General features: G+C 40.7%; 1 protein-coding gene across 1 annotated transcript in view; it reads right to left on the reverse strand.

The window, feature by feature from the left end:
• The window catches only part of VAPA (VAMP associated protein A), a 28469-nt gene extending 8136 nt beyond the window's left edge, over positions 1-20333 (reverse strand). Inside the window, exons 1-3 of the mRNA XM_058825517.1 lie at positions 20096-20333; positions 3409-3561; positions 706-809 (exon numbers count right to left, since the gene is read on the reverse strand). Coding sequence (XP_058681500.1) covers positions 706-809; positions 3409-3561; positions 20096-20171 — 333 coding nt within the window. The 5' untranslated portion in view covers positions 20172-20333. The remainder of the gene's footprint in view (positions 1-705; positions 810-3408; positions 3562-20095) is intronic.
• Between the last annotated feature and the right edge of the window lie 1682 nt (positions 20334-22015).

The raw sequence follows: 22015 nt of genomic DNA on the forward strand, positions 1-22015 counted from the left end.
CTTAAAATAGTTTGTAGAGTTAGAAGCATGTGCAACGTTGACCTCCACCTTAGGACATACTTACGTGAGTCCACATACACACTAAAAGGTCTGTTCTGACAACTGAGGGCTTCATTCCCACTGGTGCCAGCCAGTAAAATCAGAAATAGGCACCTCACTTCTGAACTAACGAGCACAAACCTACATACCTTCTTTCTGGATCTTGCATCAGACCAACCCAGCCTAAGAACTAAAGTTACAACATGTTCTATTAAAACAGAAAATAAATCTATCATTTGTGCTGTGTTTAGCCAGCACTTGGTATCTTGTAGGGAGACACATCTTAGTCTTGAAAATGTTTTAATTCATTATAATCCCATTCAACATTTCATTTAAACACTTTTTGTACCAAATGAACCCACTTACATACAGCTTCAGGCCTGTTGTTTGAATAAACTCTTGATTCATTTAAATTAAATCTGTTTATCTCTTTTAAATTAGCTGCATATAAAGGTATAATATGCCCATATTTTAACACTGAACTGACCTTACCTTAGACTCACTCCTATTTCCATTCAGTAACCTCTGTATTAATCACTACAAGCAAGTTCTAAGAGGTGACCTTGTTCAGAGAAAACTCAATTCTTCAAAAAGGAATCATTTCTAGTTAAGCCAAAATTTTTAAGGAAAAAAATACATCAGCCATTTTACTCCAATTTTACTTACCACTGCCTCCATATCTGTAATATTTGGTGGTGCATAGGTTGTTTGTACCATAAACTTGTGTTTACTCTTCTCATTTGGGTCATAGTCAAAAGGCTGCAGCATTACTGTTTCAAAGGAAAAAAATAAAACTGTGATTCTTCAGCTAATCACTACAGCAAGCATGCACATACAGCAACCACTTCAGATTTAGTCCTCAATGAACAGACACTGAAGGTTAAAATGCAAAGGCAATGCATACACTGTAGAAAAAGGGACTGAGAGGTCAGAGTCTGGTGTGGCTGACATTATTATTTCTGTAATTACTACAGGAAAAGACATTTTATATACAAATACAAACAAACATCCTGTAAAAGAGACCAAAAAAAATTACATCTAAATATGTGTATGTGGGAGCAGACTTGCAACTTGATCTACCAGAGGATGAGGACTCAATGAACTGGAGAGATAAATTATTTCTTAGTGTACATACACCTGTCTTCCACAGAATGGGAATTTCAGTTCAGTATATCTTTATACAAAATTAAGAGAAGCAGAGGCAGTTTCAGAAAAATATTAGAAAAAACACATGGAGTCCTATAACAGTTACCTATATATGTACCTATTTTATAGCAATGAGAAAGCCTACGGCAGAGATACTGATAGAACTAGAAAAATGCAAAAGCAGAGGGGAAAACATTAACAAGTAACAGTAACAACCTGTGAAGGAACAAGAGTAACGGCATATTATGAAAAAAACTCAACAACAAGCAATTGCTGTTAACAAGTTAACAGCAAACAATACATGACAGGATAATAAATAGTAAATTTAGAGTATCAATACAAAGAAAAACAGCTCTTATGCAATTTGTATTTCTGGAAAAAAAAATTAAAAACATGGCGGAAGAAGGTTACTTAGAGATCACAGTTGAAAAGTAAATGATTAAAAAATGTCAGTGGACTTCTTTAAAATGATTGTCAAATCACATTTCCAACAATGAATTTAAAAACTGTCTTGGCTGTGAATCAGCACAATGCATTAAACAGGCTGAAGACTGCTAACACTACCACAACATTCAGTTTTGAACATAAGAGCTTCAGCCCACAGTATCCTATAGTTATTTCTCTCTGCACAACAATATGAGAGAAATCTATTTTTAATTATATGAAAGATGACTCAGCACTGAAAACATTCAGCTGAGAGACTGATGAGATAAAGTGGGTCACTAGAAAAATAATCTGTGCACTTATCTTAGCAAATGACCCAAAAGAAATTATATGTCTCAAAAAAAAATATGAAGCTGACACTGTGGGGAAGAGAACTTAGTTTTGAAAAGCACTGTGGAATCACTGTAACAAAACAATAGCACTCGAAAACATCTTGAGGTCACTGTAGCTGAATAACTGCATGAGAATCCAGCAACACAGAAATAGGCACATCAAAGACTTCCTGCCATGCCAGCTGAAGACTCAAGCAGTATGACATGTTTCCCTTTACTGGAGATCCTGAAGCCACAGTATTGTTTACAGCTCCAGTACTGACTCATTTAAAAAACCAAAATATTTAAAGCTTTAAAAAGATAATTTATAGCTATGAAAACACACAGAATGTAATCCCTCCATCTATTCAATTCCCTGAAGAGAAATGCCAGCAAGATCTTGATTGTGATATTGAACTACCCAGTGGAAAAATCCCAGACACCAGGTCAAACACACAGCTAAGGTAAAATGGCTCTAAGTTGTAGTTGAAGACAGAAATAAAGAAGTTTTTGACTACTTGAACCTTAAATCAATTCCTAAATCTTTCATCCCCAAGCCAGTGAATAAATACCATGAGTCCAGATTCTGGACTGCCCATGGGAAGCAATGATGAAGTTTTAAAAGGCTCCATTCTACAGATCGTATTCGATTGGAAAACTCCTACAAGGGAAGTTACCCTAAGGTTTTAATCAATCATAAACTTGTCTTGCCTTCTTTGCATCATTTGAACATTTCACCTGAAGATAGCTCTCCAGCTTCTTTTAAACTTCCCAAAGGCTGTAAGAATGTAGACCTGAAAAGCTCTGAGGATTGCTCCCTCGTTTCCCTTTTGCTTTGCTACAGAGGTCTCCAAGGGTTCTAAAATAATCAGTTTTCTAGACCTGGAAGATCTAGGAGTTCACATCTGTATTGCCTGTGATACCTATAACCTGAATGAATATCCCTTATTCTAGAGATTGTACCACAAAACGGTCAGGAGAATGCCCTACAAAAATCATTTACCAAATCTGCAGACTATTATCTAGTCTTCCCATTTTCTTGGAAAAAACTACTAGATACAACTGTAAACTATTTTTTTCTTAAATGCTATGAACTATGAAATGTTACACTTTAAGCACATCAGAGCAGCCAAGAAATGTTCTACTTCAGGATACAAACACGAATATAGTAGTCTGAGGCAAAGGTTCTGTTAATGTCACTGCCCATTTTCAACTTGCTTTTCCTCCTTTTGAGAGCCACAAATAAATGTGACAAAGGCAAGTATTTCTACATGGACGATTTTTTCATGTATCATTGCAGGTCTAAATCAAGTTGCCGTCACACTAATGAGGGGAATCCTTTCTATTTAAAAATAACAAGGTTTTAAAAAGCTGACACACTTCAAACAGTCTTTAGGATCAAGCATTAGGGAACTGCATCAGAGGCCTTAAGGACACTTAACCTACAACTGCACATATTTATTTTTACCTGAAACAATTACAGATGATCCTGGGTCAATAATTCCACTGTTTGGCCTCACGCAGTATCGACGAGGTGCTGTGGTCTTCACTTTGAAGCATACTTTTCTATCTGATGGATTTCGTAGTTTAAGATTTGTAGTTACTACATCTGTAAAGGGACCTAAAAAAAAAGGTTGGTCTTTTTAAAATGGCATCTCTGGAGAAGAAATCTGTTTATACAGTACAAGTAACTCTTAAAATACATCTTGTTGCCAACAAACTGGCAAAAGCAGGTTAAATCATACACCTGTTGGGCACACACTGTGTTACATGCAAAGAGTGCTCCATCACCTTAGTTATAACAACATACATTACACCAATCAAGAACTCTTAAATATTACAACAGACTCGAGCTGCTGGCACAAGTGGTTCATGTATGTATATGCTATTCCTACCAAATCATTCTTAATATTTGAAATACCTAGAAGGTACTGGTCACATGCAAAAGTAAATTTCACTGAATTTTTCTTCAGGAGTAGAAGTCACACATTCTTTGGAACTCTTTCAATTGTTTAAAGAAAGAAAACACTGAGACTAAAACATAGTCACTGCTCTTGAGATTTCAACTTCTGTTGGCTTCTGACCTCCTATAGGGTTAAAAGAACAAGGCATCAATCTCCTCTTTTAAACTCAAAATAAGCAAGAGAGATTATACTCTGTTTATGCATGTACTCTAACTGATCCACAGAAAAGTAATAGTTGCTATTGTAGTTGAAGTTGCTACATTTAAGTTTCAATGCAGTGTACTCTCTAAACTGTATTTATGTTAAACCTTCAGGATAGGAATTCCTTCCAAGACTGGACAAGAGGCATAATTCTAATATCGAGCTGCAAAAGCACATCTTCCAGCAGAGATCACCGTCATGCAATGCCACATAGTAACAGCACAAAAAATAAGGTTCACAGCATTTTGAGCAGTGTTATTCTTCCTTATGTTTGTGTCATCTGAAAGCAAGACTGCAAGGGCTCTAGAAAAATAGTGTTTCATATGAACATGAAATTTATTCAAGAATATTCCATGTGTACATTAACTTTTAAGAACCTTCTTTATAGTTCTTTAAACACATTAAATAACTACAAAATAATTTTATCAGTATTGAAAACACAACAACTTTTCCATTAAAAAACTACAATGAAAGCAAATGTCAGATTAAATTGGATGAAAAACATAAGTGATACGAACAAGTGGTAAAGTACAACAAAACCACTAATTGCATGAGACATAGGAAGTCAATTCAGAGAAGTCTGAACACCTTATTCCAGAGAGGAGTCAGCACTTCTCTGAGGGAAGAAGCTCTGCCTGCTAGCAAACACGTTACTACACTAGAGGGCTCACTATTTGACTGATGCCTTTATTTCTATAACTCATTCCAAGTACTTGATTTTGAGAGAGCGTTAAACAGTCCTAACACAAAACACCAAGATACAAACACATAAAGACTAAAAAGAGAATCCCTGAGAACCACAACACTGAAATGCAGATGAAGTCACATGCGAGCTAGGTTTCCGTTCACTGAGGTTCTTTTGACAAAATAGGAACTGGTATTGTCTGAAACTTCACTTCTGATCTGACTTTACATGGTGGATGAAGTAAGTCATCCTCTCAATCCAGGCAAATCTGACACAGCCCCCAAGATTTACAAAATTACTTGAAAGTTTCCTGCCACTTATCTTTTTGATGGTTCTTGCATGATCTAGTTGTCTTTACCTATAGAGGGAGAGCCAAAAAAAACCTCCCATCACCCATACCACAAACTGAACTAAAACCAGGCAGCAGAATACTCTTCTCATTCTAAGACTGGTGATACACCCAACATGCATTTTTTTCAAGCTACACACACATTTTTGAGGAAGTTATTCTGGGAGTTTTACTAACAACCACCTAAGCTATTAGTCATCTAATAACCACTGCTTTTGCAGTGCCCAGAGGCAAAGAGCACTTTGAATCTGACTTTCAAATTTGAGGGTTACTTTTTTTTTTAATTGCAACTCTAGGCAACGTGAGGTGGTCTGCTTTTCAATCTTCTCAACTACTTTTACTAAGGACACTCTGCACAAAGGAAAAAAAAATACACAATTCAGAGGCTCATTTTCAAAAGCACAGTCATCAAGAAAAGGAGCTATACTATTGAAAACCAGCTTGCTTCAAGACAAAGAAATAGTGAATTTATAAACTGACAATAAACTGGTTCTTAAACAAAAATAAAAGATGTTCTGTTTCTTTTGAGATATGAAAGGTCTCCTCATGCCTGCCTTTTAAAAGTGTGCCATAATGAGATAGGATTCAATATATTCTTCAAATTACTCTGCTATTTACTGTCAGTTTCAACATCTCAGATAATTAAAAGAAATCTGCTTTTCTTTCCCAGGTACATGAATGCAGTGACCTCCTTTGCATTTCCTGGATACTTCACAAAAAAAAAGCTTTTAGCTCGGGGACACTTTTTAGAATCAGACATTTCTTTAAGAGGTGACTGAAATCTTTTTCAAGGTCTAGAGGACGCTTATGACAGCTTTACCTTTTACCTGCTTTCTAAAAGCTTTAAAGAAAACAGCTGTATAAAGACTTGCAACCATCAGATTTAATAAATAGGTGGTAACAAATTGGTGCACAAAAGGAAGAGATTACTGAATTTCACTGTTCCTGCAGAACCCAGGTGTTTGGTAGTTTAGTGGCAAACCAAGAGCATGGATCTGAGCAGGGACAGGCAGGAACAAGACAGAAGGATAGTAAATCAGAAAAAAATATCTAGTACCTTTCTGAGGAGCTACATGATCTAAGTTAGCATGACATACCCTTCAAAAAAGAAACTGCAACACCTGAAGAAGATTCCAGAGTTCACTATTACACAAACATAAGCACCACTACCTTTGCAGGAGTGGGGAAATTAAGCACAAGCTGGCAGTAACAGCCTAAGTGCAAAATCCTGAACTACAAACGTTCTTGAGGAAAAGTGTGGGGCACAGGCACAGGAACCAGGAAGGAGAAATGTTTGGATTGTAATACACAGACTGCAAGTAAACAAGGAAAAGAACTGGCAAAGACGGATACAAATATTCTGCTCACGCATCAAAACGGACAAATGTACACCCACTTCATCTCACTAAATATTCAGCTACACCAGGGCAGCATTATAATCTCAAAAATAGCATCTCACCTGCTGCTTGCAGGATACTCAGGTCCAAGTAGATTTTTATTTAAATCTCAGATAGGCTTATGTCTAACTGTACACATAGAAGCTGTGGTAATTCAACTAATGAAATCCTCAGGCTACATACCAATGTAACATGATGTCTAATGACCAGAGGTCACTGCTTTACAAACCTGTAATTTCAATCCCATAACCTCTGGAAGTCAAGAGTTACTTCAAAGGGGACAGTGAGTTCAGTAACTCTCTCAGTAGTGTAAATTCAAGACACAATTACAGCATCTTCCTGGAATAAAGGTTGTGAAAATGTCAGTTTATCCCAACTGGTTTTGAATGGAGCAGTGACAATTCCTGCCACAAGTCTTCCTGTCACTTTGACTTATGAGGGCCTTAGAAAAGAAGGACAGACACCTGCTTAATCACACCCAGAAATACCAGACCTACCCAAAAACTTCCTGTGCTGAGTTTCTATTTCAGCTAGCTTGCAGTGCAGTCATCACACAACATTAATGTCGGGGTTGCCTCTGGCAACTACACAGCTTGGACTACAGCAACTAGTGGGCAGGAAGAAATGCCACAAATTCTGCAGAGCCAGTTTCTACTGCTGAAACAGTGCCAGGTTTCCCAGCTTGCCACAAGCCTGCCAGTTATAATGCAGTAAAACCAAAACATGCATATTACTAGATAGGCAGGACCTAAACAGAGATCTTTTTCATCAATGGTGTCATTTTCATTTCAGATTCAGGTCTCCTTCACTGTCCCAGCCTCAAAAGCCGTTTTTCTACCATCTGAGACAGTCAAACACCAGGGAAAAAATGATGATGTGAACACACCTTCCCTAGTGTGGGAAGGAAGAGCTTAGATAAATCTCCACAGGTTTGGTACCCCTGGCAAAGGTGAGAGACCCATGTCAGAATATCTGTGCAGAGCAAACAAAGCACTTCTGAGAAGGGGGCAGGTTTGGTCAGCAAGAAGCTCCATTCAAAATTAGTAAGGCTGCCATAATGTACAGAAAAAGCCTGTCTTAAAATACCACCTCTACATAAAATTGGATAAGAATAAATTATAATTTTATTAAATTACACAAAATCTTTGATAAGTAGAAGGCAGATCACTTGTAGAGTTGTACAAAAATGAGCATGTATTATTTAACAGCATCAACAGCATTCTATGAAATAGCTTAACTGTTAAGCATATCGCCTGCTTCAACTTAAGACAATGAACTGTAGCTGCTGCAAAAGCCAATGTCTAAGCCAATTCTGCCAGAAAACATTTTAGTTCATGCACTGAATTAAAGTTTATTTAAGCTGTAAATTGACACAGCAAAGTGATACATTCAGCCACATCTAAAAACAATGTAAGTACACACAAAAAACTTACAGACTGGCAAAAGGAATCCAAACTCCTTAAAATGTGTTACAGTATTAACCTCAAAAATATGGGGATTATATTCTTTAAGTGGAATGCTGTTTTTTAAAAGCTGCTGCATCAGCTTTGAATTTCCAAGAGTACTTGAAACATACAGAACACTTCAATGCACCTTAACTAAAACAAACTCAGGGTAGTTTTCTTTGGGTGCACAATACAGTTAGGTCGGACAGACAAAGAAAACTCATTTATTGCATTTGACAGTTTGAGCCCTATTAAATGAGCAATGAGTTCAAGTCAGCAGAATAAAAACTAATAGCAATATTGTAAACCAAGCAAGAGAGATTTTGAGACCAAGTAAACTGACTTCAGATAGACCTGAGAGGAACAGAGTAAGATCGCCAGCAACTTCTTCTGCCAGAATCAAATACAACAATGGAGTAAAGAAAGAGTAAGTTAAATTAAGAAAGCTCCATGTAATCTATATTTGTATGATGCTGTGTGGAATTTTTTAATTAGGCCAAATAGAATTGTTCTTCTTTCCCATCATTTGACATAGCAATCACAAAATGGCTGTGGCTGAAGGGACCTTGGAGGCCATCTGGCCCCAACTCCCTGCTCAAGCAGGGATACCAAGAGCCAGCCACCCAGCACCACAGACAGAAAACTTATGAATATATGCAAGGATAGAGACTCCACAGCCTCCCTGGACAGCCTGTGCCACTACTTGGTCACCCTCAGAGTAAAAATGTGTTGTCTCACGTTCAGAGGGAAGCTCTTGTGTTCCAAGGTGTGCCCAATGCCTCTGGTCTGCTCAGGGGCACCCATCTCCATCACCTTTGCACCTTCCCTTCAGGCATTTTATACATCAGGAAGATTCTCCCAAGACTTCAGTTCTCCAGCTTGGAGCAGCCACAGCTCTCTCAGCCTCTCCTCCAAGAGAGATGCTCGAGTTCATCATCTTCCTGGCCCTTCCCTGGACTCTCTCCATGGTGTCAATGTCTCTCCTGTACTGGGGAGCCCAGAACTGGACCCAGCACTGCAGCTGTGGCCTCACCAGTGCTGAGCAGAGGGGGAGGATCACCCCTAACAACATTCCTCCTACTGCAGCCTGGGACACCACTGGCCTTTGTAGCAAGGGCACATTGCTGGCTCATGATCCACTTGGTGGCCACTAGGACACCCAGGGCCATTTCAGCAAAGCTGCTTTCCCAGCTGGTCAGATCCCAACCTGCACTGCTGCTTGGATGGCTGTTCCTCCCCAGCTGCAGGACTCTGCACTTTTTGTTGAACTTCACAAGGTTCCTGTCAGCTTGTCTGTCCACCTGCCAGCTCCCTCAGCACTCACGTGTGCATTGCACCAGAGTCCTTGGACATACTCTATCTAGCTTACTTAAATATTCCTTGACCAGATCACCTTCCACCAGAGGTACTGAAGGAAAGATGTCTAAAAATGAGAAATACTTGTGTTCTGTAGCAAGTCAAAACTACCTTGACTATCAGATAAGAAAACCAATCTTAAAATATACCCAAAGCACTTTATTGCTCAAAATTGAATTTTATAGTCCTTTCTGAAAAAAGCATAGGTGACATAGCTGACACAAAAGAAAGTGAGTGGAATTTGTTTATTTCCATACATTTGTTTTAAGAAACTAATATTCAGACCGCTATGAAAAAAATCTGAAGAGAATATATAACATACATTGCCATCAAACATAAATAGCTCCTTCCTCTTGAAATACCAGAGCCATGAGCATTCAAACTTGAAGAAAAATCCCAGCTCTAACAAATCACCTACATTAAAATTATTCATGGTCTATGAAGCATAATAACTTAGGTTTCATGGATTAATACTTAAACATGAATATGAATGATCAGGAATAATCAGTGGATGAAGGTAAGAGATTAATTATACCTACAAATAATCATGGCTCTCACGAAGATTCAATATATTAGAGCAGCACTACAGAATCTTTCACTTCTTATTCTACCCTGGCACTTGAGAAACAGTTATGTTTTATCATCAACTTGCATGTAAAAAACAGAATGCAAAACAGGCTTTGTAAGAAAGCTGACACACCTCAATGTCCACAATTCCTGAGGGCTGATTCTAGGCTACCACTGTTTACAAGGGGTAACATCAGATTTTATCTGAGCTCCCCACGATGACATGCTGTCAGCATTCATACTGCTGATGTGTCTATCATAGATTTTTCTTTCTAAAATTGCTGAGACAATGCCCATTTTTTAATCCTAAAATAGCTCATCTTCCTCTGTCAAAGGGGCAGAGCCTGCATATGGCTACACAGATTATTAGAGGTGCTTGTGCAGATGCTGGCACACATGCCTTACTGGGGGCTGCTGTAAGAGAAATGGGAGCTGAAACCTTTTGCCTGCCATTCTGACAGAGAAAAGACAAAAATACAACACAGTGACATTTCAAAGCAGACAAAACATTTCCTTACATGTTTTTTCTGGATCAAAACTTCTTATTCACCCCAGCTTGTGACTAAAATGTTGTTAGTAGCCAAGGAACCACACTAAAAATACAGTAAGCATCTATCTCAGGGGTAAAGTACAACCACAGATCATTACCAGGAATTCTGATCAAGAGAGCATTGTTTTCTTTATATATTAGATAAAATACAGACTAAATGTAGACTGTCCTGTATTTAATGTTAAATATAGGCAATGGTTTCTTTAGCCCTAACAACAACAAAATACTACTAGCTGTAAGATAGTATAACACGGAATAACTTCATCCAAAGATATTATTGCTGGTATTTAGCTTAAGCTTTAAAATCTAGCAGCCTAGGCCCAAGTCAATCAAAAACATCTATTCCTGACATTTTTCCTATTGAAAGAGTGCCATTACTAAAGGATGATCTGGTTACTAACATCAAAGGGATGCTTGTACCTTAAACTTAACCTCCATAATAGCATGAAATTCTTACTCACAATTTAGTTGTACTCGATTATATTGTTATTCTTGTCAGAGACTTATTAAGACCATACTAAAATTGGTAGCTCTTAATTCTACTAGGATAAAGTCTTCAGGATCTGATCATAAATACCAAAGCACTGCTGAAATAATAAGAACAGCAGAAATATTTCAATGGTGCTTAACTTGAACATTTAAACCATCAAATTATCCCCCCAAAGTCCTGAAGCAACTAATATATACATTCAATCTTTCAGTATAGATTTAGTTCAGTAAGGGCTATGTTACAAACCTTTCCTACTGGAGCAATTATTCTCTTTGCTTGCATAAAGTAGGATATCTAATGAGTGTGACATTTACAGGGTTTCTTAGATTTCCAGAATACTAGCATATTTGATCAACAGAACTAAACATACAAGTAAATTTTCCCTTTCCTTTTTCCTTTTAAACTTGCTTCGTATTTAACCTGCTATTGCTTACCAGTGGTTTCAGTGATGCTGAAAAACCCAGATGTGCTTCTTATAAAATTCAAATATCCAGCAACTTAAAATCCGTATGCATCATCATGTAAGAAATCTCCCATTGGATACACCTAACTGATCTGCATCGCAACATACAAGATACTCTTCAAACTCTACAGCAGCAATCAGAACACTTGTAATCATCTCAGATGACAGCTGTAGTGGCACATAGAAAATCAGTCTTCCCACAGAAGACCTGATCAAAAGCTCTTGCCTTGCACTTTTCCCAATAAAAGTGCTCCAATAAAACTGGGTATCAGAGGCCAGACACAAACCTTGAACAGACCACCAAAGCTCTTGTGGCTGTCACTGGTTTCCTTGCAAGCAATATCCCAACAGTGTAACAAAGTAACTTTAAAAATCAATCAAATTCACAAGTCTCCCGCTATGGACAATAGCCCAGAAAATCCTTAAAAACAAACAAACAAACAAACAAACAAACAAACAAACAAACAGTTTTAGCTTCTGGACCTCTACATGGTATCCAATCTCATCTCATAACAGAGACCCTGGCCAAACCAGACTTGTGTATCAGCCATTAAAATCTCCTACAGACAGGGCTAGCTGACACTGGCCTGCCTCCCAAACACACCGACAGATCACTGCAGCTTCAGGGTGACTTTTCAATCTCTGGAAGCACAGGCCACAGGTCTCCATTTCCCAAGCCACTGAAATCCAAGCACAACCACTTCCTCCAGTCACTCAGGCAAACAAACACCTGCTTCTAACAGAAGTTGCATTTAGTTGGTCTTGTCCATTAGGCAGGACCACAAACTCCACTTCCCCATCAACTTCACATCCCAGCACTGAGCTGAGCTAATGCAGCCACACTTCTCAGGACCAGCCAGGACACTGCTACAGAATTAAATTAAAAAATCAAACAGTTTTTACTTTCAGTGGGTCTACTATGGCCTTATTAGCACCATTACTGGCCTTATTAGCACCATAGTGTTAAACATGGTAACATGTTAAATTAACATCATATGCCTATGGACTAGAAATACTCGGTTTATTTCACATATGGAGCAGTTAGTCCCACATATATAATTTTTAAATTCATGGAGATCTCTTTTGACAAAGGAAAAAAATTAAACATATTTCAATCAAGCTATTCCAATGTCTTGGAATGTAACACAACATACCTGCTCTAGCTTAAGTAAATAATTGTGTACCAATAATGTCCTACTAAACTATCAAGAACATTGCAAACTCATGACCTAGGAGAAGCTTTCTGAAGTCCACATGAAACTTATAATTTTGTAAGATGGTATCTGATGAATTTAAAATTATTTTTGTCCACATAATTTTTAGAAGGTTGCCTCAGACTGACATGATTCACATTCAGCTATGTTTCTAATGATCTAAATACATTCACAGCCACTTGAAGCAAATTCATTTTTCCACCAAGTCTATCCTTTAGTCTAGATAGATTTTCTTTTCCCCAGTGCTTACCTTGCTGATGTATTTATAGATAGCAATCAGATCCCCTTTCAGTCTTCATTTTGCTAAGATTAACAAGCTAAAGCTATTCTACTTCTACTTCACTTGTGTTAATAAAGTTGTCTTTGCATCATTCCCATTTGGGTTCATTTTATCGGACTAGGTGTTGCCAGGGATGCATTCAGATGAAGCTTTATCAAAGCCAAAAATCTTGACATTAATACTTTCCTCGCTACAAAATTACAGTCCTGTATTTGCCCCATTTCATGACTTGTCACGTTCACAATAAACCCATGATTAAGTACTAGTCGCTAGTTTTACTTCTTTTTCATCACTTCTAAGAAAATGGTTTATTATTAGCACACATCCAATTTTATATTTTTTTGCATTCATCACATCTCCTAACCTTGCATTACCAGTGAGCTGTACCAGCATACTCCCACCCATATCAAAGTCATCAATGAAAAATGGAACAGATTTTCCTCAAAAATATATCAAAATGTATTGAAGACAAGGAGTTAGTGACAGCCAACATGGCTTTACCATGGTCAAATCAGGCCTGACTGATCTTGTGGCCTTCTATGGTGGGCATCAATGGACAAGGGAAGAGCTACACGTGTCACCTACCTGGACATCTGCAGAGCCTTTAATGTGGTCCCCCCAACATTCTTACCCCTAAATTAGAGAGACAGGGGTTTGGTGCATGGGCTGTTAGATTCACGAGGAATTGTCTGGGTGGTTTGCCAAAGAGTTCTAAAGAGTCAATACCAGAATGCTCAAGTGAAAACCAGCAACAAGTGGTACCCGTATCCCCCAGGGATGCACACTGGGACCAGTATCACTCACTGTCCCCATGGATGACACTGACATGGAAGTGACATCACCCTCGGCAAGTCTGCACCAAGTGACACCAAGGGAGCGATGCAGCGGATTCACTGGAGGGAAGGGAAGCCATCCACTGGGACCTGACAGGAGGGAAAGCTGATGAATGGGAATCTCATGAGGCTCAGCAAGGCCAAGTGCAAAGTCCTGCAAAGGGGTCGGGGCAATCCCCAGTATCAGAGACAGAGAAGGTCTCAGGTCAGACTGCCACATTCCACCTGGGACACTGCATGGTATTCCATGTTCCATCTACCTCAGCGACTTCTTTCTTTCCTCTACGGCTTTGCTTACTATTGAGGCCAGACCAATTCAAGCACTGAAGTGTCAGAAGATTATTTTAATCCAAGTTAGACCACATTTTGAGAAACAAAAGGCAGAAAAGTTCTAATTTGACCATCCTTATAAATTTCATGCAAGCACTTTATTTTCTTCCTCTTCCATGTTTAATTAAACACATGAAGTCCTACAGCAGGATAATACTCAGGAAACTATCTTAATTCACAAGACTTTGCTCATATAGGAATGAGCAGAAAATATCTGTTTTCCTCTACATAACCATCTATTTCTAAATACATTCAAATATTAAAATGAAATATGACATCTACATTGCTAAATAATTTTAAATGCCAGGAAATAACTTTATATAATCCAAAACAACACTAAAAGGCAAGAGAAGCAAGAAGCCAAGATAACCACACCTCAAGTAAAGCCTTACCACCTTAGGAAAAACAAAGTTAGTAAAATTCTAACTTGTGTTTATGCATTTTTATTTTCAAAAATACCACATCAGAAACTATCTTAGTAGAGTCATTTTGCTGATTTTTTTTCTTTTTAAAGAAATTAACTTACACTCACTTATCAGGTTCATCTGACACCTCAAGCCTTGTAAACTGACAACTTCCAAGCTGGAAAGCGTAATACTTATCTAGTTAGTCAGGGTTGGTTTTTCCACTTTTAATACAGTAAGTTCTCTTCAGAAACCTTTTCTATTTGAATTCATGGTTTATAAGGGAAGCATGTAAAACCCTTAGTGACTGATAGTCACAAAGATCAGGTTAACAAACACCTCCCAAAGACAAAGAAAGTAAAACGTTCACAAACCATGGTCAGGCCAAAACAGGAACAATTTATATTTCCACAAGGGACAGTTGGTGCACTAAATACTCTGCTTTATTTACTGATGCAATAAAACAGCTCCTCTCAATCCTCTCAAACTTTCTACTTTTCAACCTGGCCTTGAACAACAGTACACTGTTCATGCATAATACAGAATGTCTTTATAATATTAATAAAAATGTCTTGTGGTGATCTAGAACACCTGCTAATGCTATCAACAAGCTGCATGAATAAGCACTTTATATTAATTACAATGCAAAGGTGAAGCTTTTATACCAATCATTGGTACACACTGGAAGGACAAGATGTGAGGTTTGGATAGTGTTTCACTGTTCAGTGAAGCAACAGCAATATTAAGCAAAACAGAGCCCTATAATTTTCAGGTAAAGGACTAAACTTCTAAATTTTCACTGTTGTATACCTCTACCACCACAGGAAAGCACTTCATTACTGAATCTTAAAACAAATGACAAACTAGTTCTGCCAAAATATAATCTAACACTGTAACACACCTGACTTCACAGATCAATATAATTCCCTTTTTACAGGGCAGTTTTAAATGCAGTCTAGCACAGTGGTAGAGATGATTGTATAACATAATACCACCTAATAAGCAACAGCTGGTAAAAAAAAATTATCCTTCTTTTTTTTCCTCAACACATTCCCACAAATCATCCTGTGCTTTGATCTTCAATAACACATACAATGTAAAGAAATTAAAATACTAACAAATACTACATTTGAGCCATGAAACAATGGATAGAAGTATACATACCCAAAGAGCAAATAATGCCAAGAATCACTCTTGTATTTAAAAGAAAAAAAAAAGTCAGACTATGTGTTGAATACTGAGTCATTTTATTGCCATTATGCAATTCTCAGCCAGTAAAAATATTAACTTAAATGGAACCATTTCAAAGTATCAGAAAGTCACAACTATATTAGTAATCACTTACAACCAGTTTTCCCCCCCTCTACACTCCCACTCTTTTAGTTTCAAAAATGTTCCTGAATGAAGACAGCAGAAAACTGACATCCCAATCACCTTTTTTTTCTAACCTATCTTAGAAAACTGGGACATCACAAATTTACTGGTACCTTGAAAAGAGTGAAAAGAGGCATAAATTGACATAATCAAGATACACACAAGTAAGGCAGTAAGATCACATTTGAATACTTCAAACTCTGCCTACACCAAAAGGCATCCTAGGCCAATTCTGGCAACAGACCTTGAGGGCAGGGGATGCATTTAACGTTGAGCTATTTTTGCCTTTAAATTCCACCTTCTCGATTTGCAGCAACACATATCCCGTGGCTTTCAGGGTTACCAATAGCAGTGTAATGATTACAAAAAATAACCTACAGCAATATTTCTGTAGTATTTAAAAGGTTGTCGAAATCTGCATTTCAGAACAAGCTGCAATACTTGAGTGAAGTGCTCTCTACCTCCCATGAAAAGTCATTTGAACATACACCAGCTGATAGCTGATTTTATACACTGACAATTCCAGGCTATGATGCAGATCAACAATCAGAAATGAAATATTTCTGTCACACTGATCTCTCCTAGTAACTCAACCCACCAAAAAGAAAATTTACTGCACACAGACACATTCCAAATTTTATTTTAGTCTGCTAAAGGAAAAGAGTAGCCCATTATTTTGAGACGTTTACAAAGGTAACATAACTGGACTTCACACTCTTGTAAGCAAGAACTTCAGTAAAGGATATCAATTTAGAAAATTCAGGCATTTTTAGAATCTTGCATTGCTAGTCAGACACCTCTGAATCACATGAAATTCAAATTCTGAACACTGTCTACTAATCTTCCAAAGCTCATCAAATCAACTAGTGTTGATTTTCAATTAGGTGTTGCAGAAGCATGTCTTATGACTGATTTAAACATTTGGAGAAGGCTTTTAATTTTTTTTTTAAAGCTACCATAATCCAGGATCAACTTAAATCCAGGTTACTTAAAATTGCAAAAGTGGCTTCTTTGGCCTTAAGGAAGAAGGAGTTTCTATATAAGCACTACAAATTTTTGAACTTAAAACTTCAAACGTTGCTATTAAACTACATGACCGCTTACAAAAACAAAAATTAAAAACATATTCATTCACAGGGCACCAATTCCAGATTCCCATAATCTTCACTGAACTAGAACTACCAACAATGATTACATGTATGAGTCACATGAAGAAGACACCAGCAAGATGTTCCACCTGCCAAAGGGGCTGCTTTTAGGTGTCTTGTGTTTCAATTCTTCCTATCCAGTCCTAAATAAAACTCCAACAACTTTAGATTTGGGAAGTCAAACAAGACACATGAGAATACAAAAGAAAGCCAGCCTGGAGGAGCAATATGGCTGAAGAGCCTGGGTACAAGACCAGACTTTTGCTATGAGGCAAATTCTCAGTGCTCCATACTGAGTGTCTGAGAGTGGTATTACAGAGTTTATCAACTGCCTCTTGGTTTCATCACTTTTAAGTACAATTTTTCCCTTTGTCACATTTGCACAACACTATGAAAAGTACTTAATTGTTCTGTAGGCTTTCTTAATATATTCCTGACAGTTTCAGAATCCAAAGAAATCCACCTACCAAAGAGGGTCAGAGGGAATCAATCATGACCCAAACACTATTAATGACTGAATTTTCTAGAACTACAAGGACTATAAAAACAGGATTGCAATCTTGGACACCAAGGGAACCATGTAACATGTTAGCTACCATAGGACACGTTCTTAGAGCTCCCCTTGAATAAAATTCAAGGATAAATGTATTACAGACATTATTTCTGCTGACAGAGTAAATTAGGTTTTATTAATAAAAAAGCAGTTTCATCAGGCAATGATTAATTTAAAGGCTTGTTAACAACTTCTTATGTTAAGTACTACATATATTTATTGAAAAAGTTGTTTGTAAAGGGACACACTATCACATTTCACTGTTACCCTAAAGGTCAGCAAACCCATTATAACTTTCTGAGGCAAGAAAACTAATAAAATTATTTGCTCAATTCAAATGTTTAGACTTAAACTGGATCTCTGTTCATATGCATGAACAATAATAAGAAAAATGGATGATTGTACCAATAAAATAACTTTGAACAAGCTACTGCACTGAAAAAATGTAGAGTTTTATTCTTTTAACAAAATGTTATGCTCTTCCTACACTATGCTACATTTATTGTGAGTCATATATTCTCATTCTTACTAACCAATTACTTTTTAAAAGGTGACACTCAGAATTCACTACTGCCAATACTGTATTCTTCAACACAGTACTTTAGAACTGGGTGAGTTTGTGGCCCACAAACCTTTTTAAACACCTCTAAATAATAAGCAGTTAGAAAATATTTCTTGAGAGTGCACTCAATGCTCTCTGAATTGACAGCACTTTCTATAGTATATTACTGCAATAGTACAGTAATAGAGAGTGCTGCAGTCTCATTATGCTTCATATTTTGTTTTTGCTTAGTCTGCTCTACAGGAATTTTCCTAATATATGCATTAGCCTGAAACAGAAGTTTATGCCTAAAGAATCCACATTTCATGCTCTAAGTGCATAGACACATAGCACAATAAGGATCACTGACTGACAACAGCTTCACACAGACAGAATTTCTAATCTAGTATTTATTCTATCAACACACTGTTTCGTATCACATCAATACAGCTTAGTTCCAGCTCAAAGACATCTCACATTTGCAGGCTTTGAATTAGAGACAGCATTTTTTTTAATTAAAAACAAAAAGTAAAATAATGCTTTTTGCCCAACCTGTTCTGAACACAGCATACTGAAATGTGAGTGCAGCCAGACTGGCAGCATTTTAACAACACAAAACCCAAGTGAAAATGACAAGTTCCTGCAACGGTTTTGAGTCTGTGTATGAAAGTGCAATTTAAAAAAATTTAAATTGAAGCTATTGAGAAATTAATATGCATAATTAGACAGATGCTGGGGTTTAACTGATTTGACAGATCAATAAAACAAGTATAGTTTGCTAATGCTAGGCCAGACCAAAAGTATTTTGGGGGAATACAGTGTTCTCTTCTAATACAAACATTCATTTACTCTAGTTGTCCGTGGAAGATTTTTACAACATCATAAATTCCATTCTGTCCTCTAAAACAATGAAAAATGAGCATACTAAAAGCAGAAAACAGAAGAATGTACAGGATTAGGCACAAACATGTGGTGACACCAGTCACAACACTTAAAAATATAAATTCACATAATATTAACTACTCTTTAAAAAAAAAATCTAATACTGGTGATTCCAAATCTGAAAGGTTCTGAGACTGTTCTCAATGCCCCTTGCAGGTATATCATCACAAAATCTACATGTTCTCACACGCTTTTTTTTATGCCCTTGCCTTTCAACGCTCACTCATTTCTGACAGACCCTTTCCTTTCACAACTATCTAATTCATGAGCAGAGAAAACCACAGGCACACACGATATACCAGCACTAGCTGGGACCTATTTTGACAGCAGCACGTCAGCAGTCACAGCCATGCGGTCGGCACGCAACACACATAAAACTTCCGAAAGGCACGCATTCCATCTCCCTCATCCCCAGGAAAGAGGCGAGCTCCCTGTTTACGTTCCGAGAGCCTGCCTGAGACGTGACAGCTCTCGGGAAAGGCGGGGAGCCCTTTGCCGGGCTGGGATGCACCGGGGCGAGGGCGCGGGCGCCGGGCACTGCTGGTGCAGAGCCGCAGCGGCTCCGCGCGGGCACGGGGCCCCAGCACGCCTGAGAGGAAAAGTGGGGCAAGGCCAGGCGTCAGGGCAGCTTCGCGAAGCTTGGAACCCCGCATGGCTTCCACCGCCCGCTCCAGGGCCTCTCCTGCCCGCTGCTGCCAGAGGGAGCCCGCACCGCCAGCGACCGGAGAGCGACACCCGCGTCCCCGGGCGCCGCTGCTGCGGGGCCGGGCCTAGGAGCGCAGCGGTGACTCGGCGGGGCGGGCGGGGGCAGGGGCAGGGAGGGGGCGGCCGATCCCACCCGGCACCGCGGATCCCCGCGGGATCCCAAGATGGCGGCGGCCGATCCCGCTCGCCGGCTCGGCGGCGCCCCCCATCCCCCGGCGGGCGGGCAGCGCCCGGCACCGCGGCCCGCCCGCGGGAGGCAGCGGGGAACGCGGCGCCCGGAGGCGGCCCGGCGCCCAGGCGGAACGGGACACCCCGCCGCTGCCGCCCCGCTCCCCTCCGCCGCGCCGCGTTCTCCCCTCCTCACCTTTGAATTTGAGGTCGGTGGGCGGATCGAGCACCAGGATCTGCTCGTGCTTCGCCAGAGCCCCAGCGGCCGCCATCTCGCTCGCTCGCTCCGGCGGGAGGAGGGGTAGGGGGGAGGGCGGAGGAGGCGGAGGAGAAGGCGGAGGAGAAGGAGGAGGGGCGGAGGGGGCCGGCGGTGCCGCCGCTCCCTCACGGCGGGCGGGCGGTGTCTCGGCGCGGCTCTGCGGGCGCTGCCGGCGGGGCGCGGGCCGAGGGCGGGCACTGCCGCTGCTGCTGCGCGCCCCCGAGCGCGGCCCCGCGCCCTCCCCGCCCCGGCAGCACCGCCCCCTGCGCGGGCACGGCGGCGGCGCGCTCCCCCCCCCCGGCCTTCCTTGTGCGCATGCGCCAGGGCGCCGCGGGGTCGTCCCACACACACAGAGATACCGGGACACAGAGGGACGTGGAAACAAGCGGACGTACACTCCCACACACACCCTTCCTTCCCGCTCTGACGGCTAGAGCGAGTCAGAATCCTCGAATCAGTTGGGTTGGAAAAGAGCTCCGAGGTCATCGGGTCCAACCTGTGAAGTAGAACACGGCACTCAGTGCCACGTCCCGTCTTTCTTTAAACACCTTCAGGGACCGTGACTCCACCACCTCCCTAGGCATCACATTCCTATACCTAATCATTCCTTCTGTGAAGAAATTAGTCTTAATGTCCAACCTGAACCTCTCCTGGTGGAAGTTGAGGTTTTGTAGTCTCATCCTATTGCTAATTGCCTGGGAGAAGAGACTGACCGCTACCTGGCCAAAACCTCTGGTCAGCCATGGACCTCCCCGAGCTGCCTCTTCTCCAGGCTAAACACACTCTGCTCCTCACAGGATATGTGCTCCAGACCCTTCACCAGCGTCGTTGCCTTTATCTGGACATGTTCCAGTACCTGAATGTCTTTCCTGAATTGAGGTGCCCAGAATTGGACACTGTTCTCAAGTGCAGTCTCACCAGTGCTATATATAGGGGAGAAATCACTGCCCTGGTTCTGCTGGCCACATGATGCCCGATAAAGGCCAGCATGCCATTGGCCTTCTTGGCCACCTAGACACATGCTGGCTCACGTTCAGCTGCTGTTGGCCAGCATCACCAGACCCCTTTCTGCTGAGCAGCTTTCCAGCCAGTGTTCCCCCAGGCTGTAGTGCTGCAGGGGTTGGTGTGACACAAGTGCAGGACCCGGCACCCGGTCTCATTGAACCTCACACCATTGGTCTCGGCTCATCGATCCAGTCTTGTCTTTCCCCGCCCCGCGACTTAGCCTGGTCCGGTCCCCACAAGCAGCGCTGGCTGGGGCGGAGCGGGAAGAAGCAGCACCCCCGCTCCTCGCCTTCCTAAGCGCACACTCACGCTTCGGGCTGGAGCGGGAACCGTGCCGCTGGCTCGGCGCTTTGGGCAGCCTCGCCGGGAGAACTACAGCACCCGACATGCCCCGCGGCAGTAGCGGGGCCTGCCGGGAGTTGTAGTCTTGGGGGACACCAGCGGGCGCCCTTCCCTCGGGCCTCAGGGGCAGCGGCTTGACCGGCCTTTCCCTCTAAACTGGAGAAAGCAGAGCGAGCCTGGGTGGTGGGTCTCGGCGGCACTGGTGGCTCTGACACGGGCCAGTGCTGTTCATGGATGAGGCAGTTCCCAGTTGCTGTCAGGTACCCTCGTTGCAATGGCTGTGGTCTGGTCCAAAGGGACCTGGGCACTGACGTGAATGGGCCTGACCTTCTGGCCTTGAAAACAGCCAAAACCATTAAAGTAGGAAAATTGTTGTTACATTACATCTTAGGAATGTTAACAGGGAATAAATTGACCTGTTTAGTCTAGGGAGGAGAAGACTGAGGGGGAATCTCATTAATACACATAAGTATATCAAAGGCGGGAGGTGGTCAAGGTCAAGAGGATGGT

This window comes from Ammospiza caudacuta, chromosome 1 (assembly GCF_027887145.1).
Source record: "Ammospiza caudacuta isolate bAmmCau1 chromosome 1, bAmmCau1.pri, whole genome shotgun sequence".
NCBI lineage: Eukaryota > Metazoa > Chordata > Aves > Passeriformes > Passerellidae > Ammospiza > Ammospiza caudacuta.